This window comes from Athene cunicularia (genome assembly GCF_003259725.1).
Source record: "Athene cunicularia isolate RWA chromosome 13 unlocalized genomic scaffold, athCun1 chr13_part1, whole genome shotgun sequence".
In the NCBI taxonomy this organism is placed as follows: domain Eukaryota; kingdom Metazoa; phylum Chordata; class Aves; order Strigiformes; family Strigidae; genus Athene; species Athene cunicularia.
Genome location: NW_020799117.1, coordinates 6,920,706 through 6,934,391, shown reverse-complemented (window position 1 = coordinate 6,934,391; position 13,686 = coordinate 6,920,706). Strand labels below are relative to the sequence as shown.

The window sequence follows — 13,686 nt, the reverse complement described above, 5'->3', positions numbered from 1 at the left end:
TCCTGCCAAACCAGGCAGTGACTGGCAGGAGCTGAACATCTTGCAGATCAAGAGAAAAAAATCCTTCAACTTTGCCCTGAAGTCACTGCCCACAGCACCTTCTAATGGGGGTCAACGCTCCCCCCAACACCTGCTGGAGCCAAGAGGAGCCTCTCCCACCAGCTCCAGAGGAATTCAGCAAGATGCCAGGGGCATCTCTGCCCCATCACTGTTCCCCATAGTAAAGGGGCTCTTAAGCTAGTGCCCAGCACAGCTGCGTTTCGTACCCGATTTCCCCAGTTCATCCTATACTCACTGTTAGTCAAGCAGCATCGGACCAGGCCTTGGGAGAAGCAACAGAACCTTTTTGCTTCTCGAAACACCTCTTCTAACAAGGGTGGGGTTTGGGGTTTTTTTGGTTTGCTTTTCCTTTTAACTGAGCTCACTTTCCCAGAGCTATTTGCCCTTGTATCGCACCCAGAGATGAAGCAGTACCTGCCCCTCTCAGCCACTGTCCAGCCCTCTCCAATGCTCATTTCATTCACTTCTTTTGTTTCCTACTACCAATTCCTCCGCCCCCAAGTCACTGGCAATGCTAACAGAGGACGCCCAGGACCCATTAATCACAGTGACAGCACCTACCATCCAGCTTCAAACAATAAGCTCTATACTGGGCTTTTAAACCCAAATATAGGTGGAAAGCTTATGTCCTAGAAATTAGCTAGGCAACAGAGAACACTGCTGTTTTTATCCAAATCAAAGAGTTAAAAAAACACCCTGCAAACCTGCCTACCACTAAATTATGCACACACACACACAAGAAATTAAAGTTTAATATTTAATGAAATGTATACATTATCTTCCTGCCGAAGGCAGCTGTATTGCATTTTTATTTGAGATAATTTAATTTCAGTTTTATTTCAATGAACTACACCTTCCCCACAGGGCAGTTTTGCTGGCTTAGCCTCCCACATAAATCAGGCTCCAATTTATATGGGAGGCATAGGAGGTGTTTTACAGAGCTTGGGGTTGTAGCTCTCAAAGCTTGTCATTTAAATTAACTGCAGTAACTCATAAGGGCATTTTAATGGGTTAGATCTAAATTAAAATAATACCAAAGATCCGTATCAGATTGATTTTTGGGGAGGGGAAGATTAACAAAAATAAGAGTGCAGGTTTTCCATAAATACTGTAAAGGCTGGACTTAGCTGTGGATTCAGATTCTGAGAACAAGGAAAAAGCATTTGGGCTTTGGTTTAAGTTGGAGGATGAAGTCAGTAACTCATGCAGGGACAGAACTGAATCCACCATGTGAGGGACAAAGGACCTCTCACCCAGGCTGCACCCTTAACCCTGCTGCTGGAAAACAACATTCCTTCACAGCTGCATCCCACTGCAGAGGTGGCTCGTTTCAGCACTCGGCAGGGAAGTTCCTAGAGCCTCACACAAGCCAACAGAAGAGATATATAAACACTCTCTCAAACAGGGGAACAGAGGCAAAGCAAGAGCATTGTCTGATGTTAAACATGCATCAGAACCAAGACTAAACTAAGCCGGGTCATCCAGACCTTTTTCCCATACTCACCCCTCAGTCACCCTCTTCCCACAATAGGTTTTAACACTACCGAGTGGAAATACTTTGTCTTATAACCACACAGTGAACTGCTGTTCCAATCCATATTTGTCATGCAGGCCCACCAGTGAACGTCAGCTGCAACATTTTCATCAACAGCTTCGGTTCGATTGCAGAAACAACTATGGTAAGTAAAAATCACAGCACAGCTGCTCAGCTACTGGCTTAGCCTCACTGAACTCCCAGCAAATACATCACTCTCCTCTTTAGTATGACCAGAGGAAAATACTGTCTCCGTGTTCCCAAGTTTACATTTCAGTAGATTAATGGTCAACACACAAGACTCACACTGCATGTAGTGTGATCACACAGTTTCTATCTGTATTTCTATGAAAACACAGTACAGGCAAAGTGTAAGGGTCAGAAAAGAAAACAAAGTCTTTTCCGAGAACTTGCTTAAGGCTCTGAGCTCAGATCGATTACAAATACTTTGTGTTTAGGTGCATATAAATCCAGAAGTTTGAATCAACACTTTAAGTGAAGGGAAGTCAGCTGACCTCAAATTCAGTCAGCACCAGATTTCAGATTCCCAAAGATTAAGAGAATCATCAGATGATTATTTTCTTGAAGACATATTTCTGTTGGACAATGATTTTTAATAAAATATTCTAAACCAATATTTGCAAGTTAAAGTTCCCTTCAGACAAACCTAGTGAACATGGCTAAAGGCTGTATCTGACTGGCAAGACAGTGGGAGCAGAGGATCACCAGAACGGGAGATAACTGCTCCATCTGAAAACTATTAAAGATTGGTTGTGGCATAATCAGTGAACAGTAAAGAAAAACTCTGGAGGTACAGTGACTTACCTCTGTGCTAATTAAAGATAATCCAGAAAGATGGCGTTTAATTACTCTTTAGTAATTATTTTTCTAGAAAGGTTTTGAATGAAGAATGCAAAACACCAGCTTCTGGTATTTTGTTCATTCAGGCAGGATGTGATAGGCTTTACATATAGATCACACTCCTTGACTTGTTCAAGTTACTTGTCAGGCACACCGCTGTCAGAGGAGACAAACAGCTATATACCTGGGATTATAAATATTTTCTGACATTATTCCATTCTTCTGGAAATGTTTGGGGTTGGGGGCAGTACGGTTCCAGTATTAGAAAGAAAAAAAAAAAAAAAGCTGTTACTCCATCCAAGCACAAAGAAACACATTTCATAGTAAGACTACAGAATGTCAGAGATCATAGGCGAGAAGTGTGTTCATAGATTCATCTGTATAAAGCAAAAGAGAAAGAACTAGAACCAAATTACACATCTGTTCCTAATGTGTTATTTTACTGGACGCCTCCTTTGGTGTTACAGGCAATAAATACTCTGTTCCTACACAATCTAGCAGAGACAATGCAGAGTTCAAGGGAGAGGGGCAGGCCCACAAGGGATCCCTGTGCAATGTACAGAGCACATTACAATGACATGTTTTTCAATATATCTGTCCTACATTGCGAGATGCGTCGGAGCAGTCGTACAAAGACGCCGCAGGATCCTGTAAGCAGGATGCTCCATAAAATTAGCATAGACTAGTATGAGAGGGAGAGAGATGCAGTTCACCTCCAAGATATGCTGCAGGGACTTGCTATCCTCTCCAGATGCCACTCATTTCATAGTCGATCTTCCATAGAAAGAATTCCCATGGGAACCCAAGAACACCCTCTGGGCACATTCCTTTGTCTAGAAATACCCAAGTCAGCTCTGACAAGCTAGTCCAGATGTCAGGCTGACACAGCATTGCACACAACCTAATATAATGCACCTCTTTGGGGACAGCAATTCTGCTTGTAAACACTGACAAGAACACAAGCATCACAGGTACCGAAACATCTGAAAATGAGAGCTCAGCAAGTTAGAGCAGTCTGGGATTTCCTAACCTGGGATTTACTCCGCAGAGAAGCCAGTCTCTCCCCACCGTTTGATGATGCAGCAGGTCAGATAGGCAGTGTCAGCTCCCCACCACAGTTTCTGGGAAGGGCAGAAGGTCCTATCGTGAAGGGATTTTGAAACAGACCTGACTACTTTGAATTCAAACAAGTGATCAGATAGTTGGGGTGGGGGGAGAGAGGTAATTCAACATTTTGCTCTAAGGAAAGCAGTGGTCTATCATTGACCCCTAGAACTAATGAAGGTAACGCTCCCCCAGCTGCTTCACTGACCAATAAAGAAAAACATTATGGTTTAAACCTCAACCATTAGGCAACCTACATCATCTTATACTCAGTTACTATTGTACTACTACCTGAAGTAAAAGTCACAGCTCTTTAAGGATACCACACGTGCAATTAAAGAAGGCTTTAGAATATCTTCATAGTGGGCTGTTAGCCATCACTACTATATACATTCACAGTGCCCGAGTCTCACAAATTAGCACAAATCATGAGCTCTCCACGCAGAGAATTAGAGAAATTGAAGGTGAATGCTCACTTACAGCTTGAGCCATCATAGAAGGTAGAGGAAGAGGACAAAATAATAGGAAAATAGAACAAACAGTCATTTAATGCAGCCACTTGGGTCTACAAACCTCAGAAGGGAGAATAATGAGTTGGGGCCAATAGAAGGAACAGACTTCCCAGAGCAGGCAGAAAGCCAATATCTGCCCCACAAAGATTCTGAATGAATAAGGCAAGAACTGGAGACCTGAAAACTGCTGCAGGGATAGAAGGAATTTAAAAAAAAAAAAAAAACAAAAACAAAAAAAAACCCCAAACACCACAACAAAGTCATCCACCAAACTGAATTCCCCAAAGCAGAACTGACTTAGAACGAGGGAAGTAAGCTTTAAGCATACTGCAGAACTGGAGACCCAACATAAAAGCCTCTAGTGCTGCATATAATTGATTGGACATTGCAGCTCATAGCTTATATCCATCAGCCTCAGTTGCAATCAGCTCTAAGGACAAGGGAACCGGCAACTGGGAACACATCCCTGTGAACCCAACAAGTGCTTCAAGGGGAAAGATATTACCAAGCCAGAGAAGCACAGGCAGCCTCCTTCTGTCCCAAAGCATTACTGCAGTAGTGCATCTAACAACAAGGAATTGTGAAGGACAGATGCAAGATCCATCCACTCTATCCACTTATTTTTATTAAAAACAACCAAATGACCCCAACCACAAACTCCTAAATCCATCTTTGCTCCTCAAAATCATAAACACCTTCCTCCCAGCCATACCAGAGTAAGAAACCTATAGCAAAGCTACAAATTCTTCATTCAAAATGAAACAGAAGTCAAGCACTTAAGAAACAGGGTCTTGTTTTTAAGTGAATGAACTGCACCATCTTCAGCTTTTCTTTGTAGCACAAGACAACTGGCAGGATTATGTGAGCGTTTCATCTCACAGATTTCCTGCTATAACAGCAAACTTGGAATTAAATTATGCCCTTGACCTCTCTTCCAATGGAAGCTGCAGTTTTGTGGCTCTTTCCCTGGCTTAGGCAGTTGGGAGCATTTTGTATACAGTGAAGGCACATGGAGAAGGAGAAATGTTTTTCTTATATCATCACCTAGAGTTGTTAGGAGCTGGAGTCAGTGCTCAAGATAACCCTCCCTCACAGTCTCATGTTTTAAAAAGGACCCACACACAGCAAACGAGAGTATAGAAGAAAGAAAACCACAAAACAGCCAGCACAGGGTCCCCTAGAGAGGGTGTATATATGCAGATTTGGTTTTGTTGTTTTCATGCCATAGCTATCCCATCTGAAAAGAGCAAACCAGATGTGACCTTCCAGCCAGCTGCGACCCAGCTACAATTGGTCTCCCAGCGTGTTCTCAAGACAGGGGATGCTGGAGGCTGTAACTGTCCAAATGTTAAATACTTCTTCAGAGACATCTATATATGAGATTTCCAATGAGATAACAAACCATCCTGCAAAACAGACTAAGCAATTCACTCCAGCCTCACAAGCCACAGTGCAGTAGATAGCAAATATGACTGATTAAGTGTATGGATCTCACATTTAATATTGGGTTCACTCACCCTGAGATTAGTGAAAGATATAAGTATCAGTACACAAAGCCTGTAGCAAAGGCTAGGCTTTGAGCTCAGTTTTCTGCAGTCAGTCATTCTTAAAGCCAACCATCAGTCCCACAGAGATGATAAGTATATAACAAGTCACACAACACAAAATGAAAAGGTTTTCACACCATCTCAGTCTGCTGCAGTCTCAATGTTAAACCCACAGTGTTTTAGCTATCTATGTGGGTGGAATTTGTCTTTGCACTGAATGGAGAAGGGAAGAGATAAAAAAACAAAACATGAAATAGGACTACACAGCTCAAACACAAGGACACAAAAATAAGAACCAAAACCCAAGCTGAACAAGACCTCAATACTAAACTCCTAATCGTAAAATTCAGGATACTAGGTACAGCCCACCCCCTAGCAGCTCCATCCTCGGCTTAGAGAGATATAATTTCCCTTCCTTTTGCAGGGAGACCAGTAAAACTTTGCCTTAGGTTCCAGCGCAAAACCCTCACACCTATTAAACACTGGAGTACCACTCCTCTCCCTCACCACATGCCCACCTACCTTCCTCAAGCAACAGGCTTCCTCCTCCTCCGCACCTCCTCCCCTTGGCCCAGCTGTGGCTTTCACACTAATCTTCAAGTTGGCTCCTTGGCTACAGCTGTGGCAAGGTAATGAGGTCCCTTATTAACCCTTCAAAGGTCAGCTCCAGATGCATTTTTTTTTTTTTTCACAATTCGTCAGTTGTAGTGCTCCTTTGTAGGGCAAGTAGCCTTAAAAACCTTTGTCTGTTCCCTTTCTAGAGAATTAACTCAATACTATTAAAGCCCCTTGTTCCCTGCTTCTTGGTGTGCTGCCAGAATCCCCTTCTGAGGGAGTTCTACCACATTTTTTTTCCAGCAGCAAAATGTAAATGAAGCAAAATGAAATCTCTCAGCAAAACTGTTCAGTGTAGAGGCTAGTCTGACAGAACCCCTGAATCAGGGGCTGAAACCCACTGACCTTCCCGACAGCCTCCATCCCTCCTTCACAGCACTACCTCCAGCCCGTCCCTACTTTCATCAGATGCCAAGACTCTGGTATCTTGGGAAGGAAAGGTCTCAAATGATCTTCCATTTCCTTGGCTCCTTGCGAGGTCACTAAACAGAATTTCATTTCAGCATTATCAAATTGAACTACTTTGATCACTTCAGTTATTTTCTTCCTGCCCTGTGTCATTTCACCCTTGGGAGCAAAATGCCTTTGTGCCAAATTACAAAACTCCTGAATGCCTTCATGACATGGAGATGCTGCTCTCCTTTCCCAAGCTGCACAAGATAATCAATGCTTGGATGTGATTGGCACACAAATGAGGAACTCAAGTGATAAGAAGGATATGGAAAAAGATTTTTTTTTGCTGCCCCAGTAAAACTTACTTTTTTTTTTTTTTTTTTTTTTTTTTTTTTTTTGCTTGGAAGTTCATATGAGAAATTGGTCTGTTCTCTCCATCACTTAGGAATAACTGTGGACTTCTTGGTGATGCTAATTAAGATTTCATACAACAGCATCCAGGAGAAATACTGTATATCTCCAGGTAGCCAGTGAATGAGTGTTTGGTTAGTCACCCCTCAGCTTGACTGCAATGCCTAAGCACAAAGCTTTCAACACACAGGATCCTGTAACTCTTATCTTAGCCTGTGTCATGGCCACAGACATGCCCCATTTGCTCTCCATGCCTTCTGCTGGCTCCTCAGGCAGTGCCATCTCCAGTTTGCAGTCACAGGGCTTGTTTCTACATTTATGTTCAAATAAGCCTGGCCACAAGAAATATAAAAGGCTGCTTAGCACCTTCAATACTGCAGTGCAAAGCAGCTGTCTGTCATAAGGGAAAAGGCGTATGGGAGGAAACAACCATTCTCAGTAGCCAGGCCAGGCCAGTGGAATAAACCCCCTGAGAAGGAAGATCTTCATAAACACACGCGCAGAGAGGTGAAATACTAATGCCATAAAATGGCAAAGCCAGAGAATTACATTCAGTGCGTGTATTATATTTCTTTGTCCTTGCCTTTTTTATATCACAACATAAACGTTCAGTTGTCTATATTCCAAAAGAAAAAAAAAAATATCCGCTGCAAACACTTGTCTCCAAAGGAGAAGCACAAAGACAAACTCGTGCCAGCATTACTCACCACATTGATGAACATCCCCTGGAGGGAGGTAGGGCAGCCTCTCACACCACCTGTCCACGCCATGCCCCGGGACTGTCCCCACGCAGGACATGAGTACAGGACACTTGATCTCTGGAGATGAGTTAGGAGGAGTTTTCTCACAGCCGTCTGCTGTGAGAAGTTATTTTTCATCTGGCCCACAAACATGTGATTAAGATCCATCATCATGGTGACTATGGTAATCATTCTGTCTAGGGCCTCTAATGCCATATTTGCCACAATTGCTGTGGTGGCAACATAAACCACACTACACCTCTCTTCTCACCCTTTCCTTTCAACGAATTTTGAAGCTAAAGCAGTGAGTTTACTCCAGCAACAAAGCTTATCCACAGCAACACAAGCTGTTACAGGGAGATTGACTCCATTTCCCCCCCCCTGCTTTCAACACTCCATCAAGCTGAGAACACTTCTGGGCAGCTACCACTGAAGTTTCTTCCAAACATGAGTTTAATTTGTGTTATACATGACATAAGCCCCCAACTGGAGCTGACCTGCTAACATCCAGCTTATTTGTAGCTGAATAAGCAAAACAACCTTTTGCTTTCTACCTATTAGGTCAGTGACATTGATTTCCCCTGACTGCAATGGTTGCAGATCTTTATACACAGAAAAGGGAGAACTGAAAGTGTACAAGTTGTTCCAGGAGCTGCTGCGTGCCATGGGAAGTGGAGATTCAGGGTTGCTTTTGTCTTTAGGTTTGCATGATTGTCTAGTCCTGAGCTAAGACCCTGGTTCCTAGCTGTCCACTGCTATTCACATTTTCTCAAGACACATTATGCATGGTGGACAGAGATGAATAATTAAATCAGCGGGACTGACTAGGACTTGTGAAGGTGACATTCGGAATATCAGCAGAAGGAGAGAGTGCTGCAACTCTTTTTCATGTTCAGAAGTCTGCTCCTTTTAGCATCAAGTCCTTGGTCCATTTGCTGTTGTCACAATCATTAATGTCATTAGCAGCTTCTGTGCTCTGAGGATGTGGATGGCATTAAGTGGCTTGAAACAGATTCTAGACCATGGGCTTAGCTACGAACTGCCCCCAAAAATCCCACAAAGCACACAAGACACAAGCCAAACCCTCCAGTGTGACTGGACTTCACAGAAGTCATGTCCTCCTGGACAAGAGGCTGTAGGTTCATACTCAAGCAAGCACTTGAGGCAGCAACATCAGAAAGACTGTCCCCCACATGCACCCTTCAGAGCTTTGTGTTCTCAAATGGAAAGAACAGACCTGAGGGAGTCAGGGAGATCCCCTCAGAGGTGCCAAATAGCCTCACTGAAATCAAGGTTCCAGTGCCTGCAGCAGGTATTAGATACCAGCAAGCACGTCAGACACCGTCCATTAATTGTCTCTTCATAAAAGTCTTCAAAGTACATTAGTGTTAGAAAGGCACCAGAGAAACCCTTAATCATGATAGCAACTATTAGTTTGGGCCAGGGCAGTGAAATTGGTTTATTATATTCTGCTCTTCAGACAGTCTGCCTCTATACTTAGAAAATGTCAATTAATTTATGGACATGGAGCTTTTATCCCTCTCCTGATAGCTGGCATGTCCTCTCTCCATTTCAATTTGTTGGCTCATTTTCTTACGTGAAAGTCAGCAGAAAAGGGGCACACACATCACCCTGGGAAGCTACTGGTCAGACAGGGGGAACAGAAACTGCCTTTAATAGTCCAGGAAAGTGTCTGAGCTCAACCTCAGGAGCCAGCCTTGGCCTGGGGAACTCAGGGGAGCTGTAAGACACGCAGTTATGAGGCAGATAGCATTTTGCATAGTGCTTCAGGACTAGCTTCAATTAAAGATGACTGTCCTATAAAATCTGTAGCATTTATGGCATTTTGACATTAGAGAGGAGAATCCAGAACACTCCCTTAGGATTAGGAGAGTAGACTACGTGCACATCCCTCTCATGTTCACGTACTCTCACCGAGTGCAGCTGCTCCCATCAGTCCATCTGAGTTACCCTTATATTAGTGGACACACAGGGAATATCCCTTCCATGGACTGCTTGTCTCACTGTGCCTTTTCTTTTGACAAGTCTGGAGGAATCATAGATAGTCACAATACGGGATGATTCAACACTGAAAGGAAGTTGCCTTTGGTCTCTTTCCCCCTTAATCCTCTGCAACAGTTGTCTTGCTGACACCAGCCTTTACAGCCTCCGCAACTGAACATCACTTCTCCAGCCCGGGGGTTCAGACTTGAGGTCTTGACACTTCACACACAGCTGACAACTGCTGTGACAGAGAGATGCAAGGTTAGGCAGCTGCTCATGCTATGAGATAGCTGTAAGCTACAGAGCTAAAAATTAACAACAGGTCCTTGAGAAATAAAGGGAAAAAGGCTTGTCATGGCTTGGGAATGTAGGCCTAGGCATGGTTTGGTTTTGAGAATTATTCTAGTACATGCTCCCTAGTTTTCAGCACTTTCAGCCTGCTTTGAGCACTAACTGTGTTTCTCTGCTCCCTGCTTACACTGTTCAGGATTACAGGGTGAACATCTTCCTGCGACAGCAATGGAATGACCCACGGTTGGCGTACAATGAATACCCTGATGACTCCTTGGACCTGGACCCCTCTATGCTGGACTCCATCTGGAAGCCTGACTTGTTCTTTGCAAATGAGAAAGGGGCCCATTTCCATGAGATTACCACAGACAACAAGCTCCTGAGAATCTCCAGAAATGGCAATGTCCTCTACAGCATCAGGTGAGAGGACTCAATGAGAAGAGCTCCACCAAGGTAGGGGAGGGCAGAGCTAAACTCCCACTGTTCAAGCCTAAAATGAGACTTTGAGAATGCCATCTGATAAAAGAAACTGAGGGGGGTTTAAAGTAGGAGATCATACAATTAGCAGTGTCATAGCAATGTGGTGGGAAGGGACCTCCGGAGGTCTCCCATGCAACCTCATCCTGACAATGACAACAAGACAGATCAGCTGCAGCTTTGTCTGGCCAAATTGAAATACCCCACAGATGGAGATCCCATGACCTCTTTGGGCAGCCTGTACCAGTGTTTCATCCTCCTTCTGGGGCTGATTCCTCTGCACAAAAATCACTGAGAAGTGAAACACATCCTTATTTCCCTAGCCAATATTGTGTCAATGATTTTGAGTTAAATACACAAGCTAAAAGAAAGAAACAGGTCGGTAACCAATTCCCTCATCTAGACCTTTATATCCAGCATTAACCTTTGCTTAAGAGCAGTGGGATAAACAGTTCCCTGTTTGCACATGTAAGCACATCCTTGTGGGAGCAGAGTAATGTGCTGCACGTCAGGAGGTCTTTCTCCAGCCACCCCAAGAAGAAGAGGTTGTCAAAACTGTGGAATCTTTCTGAGAATGTGCCACCAGCTATCTGAGCTTCAAGTCCTAATTTCACATTAGTAGTTTCCCTTTAAAAGAAAGCATGAGGAACATCATTATTTTTCTTCATCATTAAGTAAGAAGGTGCCCATCCAAAAGTACTGGGCAGCCTGGCAGTACTCCATCTTCAAGACCTGCTAAGACAAAGCTATGCCTAAGGTACTTACTTTCAGAAACATTTTAATTTGAAGGAGGGAGAGAAAAAACTGGAGTGAAAAAAAGGAGGCTGGGAAATGCCTCCTTACATCAGTAGTTGAATCATGTTGGAGCAGAAGGATGTCAGTACTTCAGCCAGACGGTTGCCACTTGCTACTGCTTGTACAACAGGTAGAAAAGTAATGACCAGGAATGTGTTAGCCAAAGCATATCAAGACAGAGGGTTCGTCTGGGAAGGAATCTAGCTCATCTCTACCTTTCTCAGTCTGAGACTTCTGCTTCTCACTAATAGATTCCTTAACATCCCTAGTGTAAAATTACTTGAGATATACTAGCACAAGCCTGAAAACAGTCCATGAAAACTCCGTTTTGAAAGCTGCAGCATTTCCTGACAAAAAATTAGGGAAACTCCTAAGTACTGGTCCATGTCTTTGTCTCACCATAACTCTTCCCATTTATCCCTTCATTGCTAGATCCAAGAATCCATCAGTGAAGCTGAACTAATTGCACTGAATTTCCCACAGGAAATCAATCCAATTCCCCACCTTCACTTTACTTCCAACCCCATCCATTCTTTATTTTAAACCAATGAAATTAAGACCAAACTTCATGAGCTTAAAGCAGGAAAGTTTAACTCTATCTTAAAGACTTTTTCACCTCATGTATAATGTAAATTTGCCTAACGTATGCACACCCTATCTCACACTGCCGCTCCCAGTGACAGCCATGGGGAAGAAAAAAGCAGCACGGAGCTGTAAAATGGAAAGGAAAGAGCTTAATGCTGCAAGGTAGACAGCCTCCATCAAACATCAAGGCGGTTCCAGCCCAAAGACCAGCTCCCCGATGGCCAAAACAGTAAGAGAATTGCCAGGCATGTGGCTGAATGAAGAAACCTCACATTCTCCATTTCTAAAACCAGGCATGTAGTAAAACTGCCACCAGCAACTGGGCAGTGATCATGGCACATAGCCCTGCTCCAGGTGGGTTTGCAGGAGCACAGAGGGGGAATAAGGGGTCACCCCAGCCCTGGGGTTGCTCTGCAAAACAGAGCAACAACTCAGCAGGGGAAACGGAGCAATGTGGCTGACCCGATCACTGTTTTCAAGGCAAAAACTTGAAAACACTTCAGTTCTTGTTTTGTTTTGTTTTGTTTTGTTTTTTTAAATTCCTATCTCCCTCATCTCCAAATGAAAATACAGATTTCTTTTTAAGTACGTTTTCTGGTGAAAATCAAAGAGAATGAGGACATTCATGATGGAAGAGCACAATGTAAATGCAAAGAGTTTCCAAAAGGAGAAATAGTCTTTTCCTTTTAAAACACAGTTTCCATCTAAAGTGCTCTGCCATTTTCTCACTGGCTCTTTGCTGTTACTATTTGCAATAGAAAAATTCTAGTCAAGGCACTTACAAGAAGGTGGACTTGTCCCATGGAGCCAAGAGTCAGCATGCTCAGCACTGGGTTCACCCAAAATCACCCCTGAGGAGTTCACTCTGATCCCTTCTCAGCACACAATTGTCCGGCATGTGCTCAGCATCTCATGACCTAGTCATAGCCACAGTCACCCCTGTTTCATATCTGGCAGATATATACAGTAAATTCTTCTCAAGGGGCTTGTCTGAAGATGTAATTGAAGGCTTATCCGATTGATTAGAGATGGAGTTCCCTGCCAGCGATGCGATGAGAAAAACAAAGCGAGCAAAGGCCAGTGATGACTCTCTTCTAGTGAGGTGTTTGTTTAAATACAGAAAATGTAGTTGCTTTCATAAAGAGGAAACTTGAATTGCGTTCTTTCTGCTGTCACATCTTCTGTCCCAGCATGCCTCTAAACTCAAATATTTCTTCCAACACAAGGATTTAAGTTGAAGTATCATTCCTTCCTGTTGTTTCTTGTAGGTCTGCTGATAGAAAAGTTCAATTCCTGTTCCCCAAGAAATGCCACTATTTCTACATCAAGGCAAGAAGCTGAAGAACCTGAACACTTCAGGGAACATAGTTTTCAACATTATCAAACCAAATTATGGAAGTCCAGCTATCTGAATCAAATTGTTCAATATCAGCTTGTTGAACCAAACAAACATTTTGAGTATAGATCATGGTATAAGGCAGCACAGCAATATGATACAGAAAATTCAGCCTGCACCTAGTGGAAAATGTAGCTTGTGAGGCAGAAGTAGAGATCTCAAGAGGCACAGCAGGAATTTGGGAAGATACAGAGGTCCATACTGACTTACCGCAGGGCATTTTCCCTGCAGAAAATCCCACTAAAGTCTCTCTTTTCCCCCACCGCAGTGTGTAATCTTGACCAAACTTTATTTGTTTTTTTCTGACACAGAAATTTTCTGTTTAAAGATTTACAGTCTTGGTCTCTAGAAATGCATCTGC

General features: G+C 43.3%; 1 protein-coding gene across 2 annotated transcripts in view; it reads left to right on the top strand.

Moving 5' to 3' along the window:
• The window catches only part of GLRA1 (glycine receptor alpha 1), a 47,847-nt gene that overhangs the window by 16,180 nt on the left and 17,981 nt on the right, over positions 1-13,686 (top strand). For both annotated transcript variants that reach the window (XM_026858095.1, XM_026858094.1), the window contains exons 3-4: positions 1,672-1,739; positions 10,269-10,492. In XM_026858095.1, coding sequence (XP_026713896.1) covers positions 1,672-1,739; positions 10,269-10,492 — 292 coding nt within the window. The remainder of the gene's footprint in view (positions 1-1,671; positions 1,740-10,268; positions 10,493-13,686) is intronic.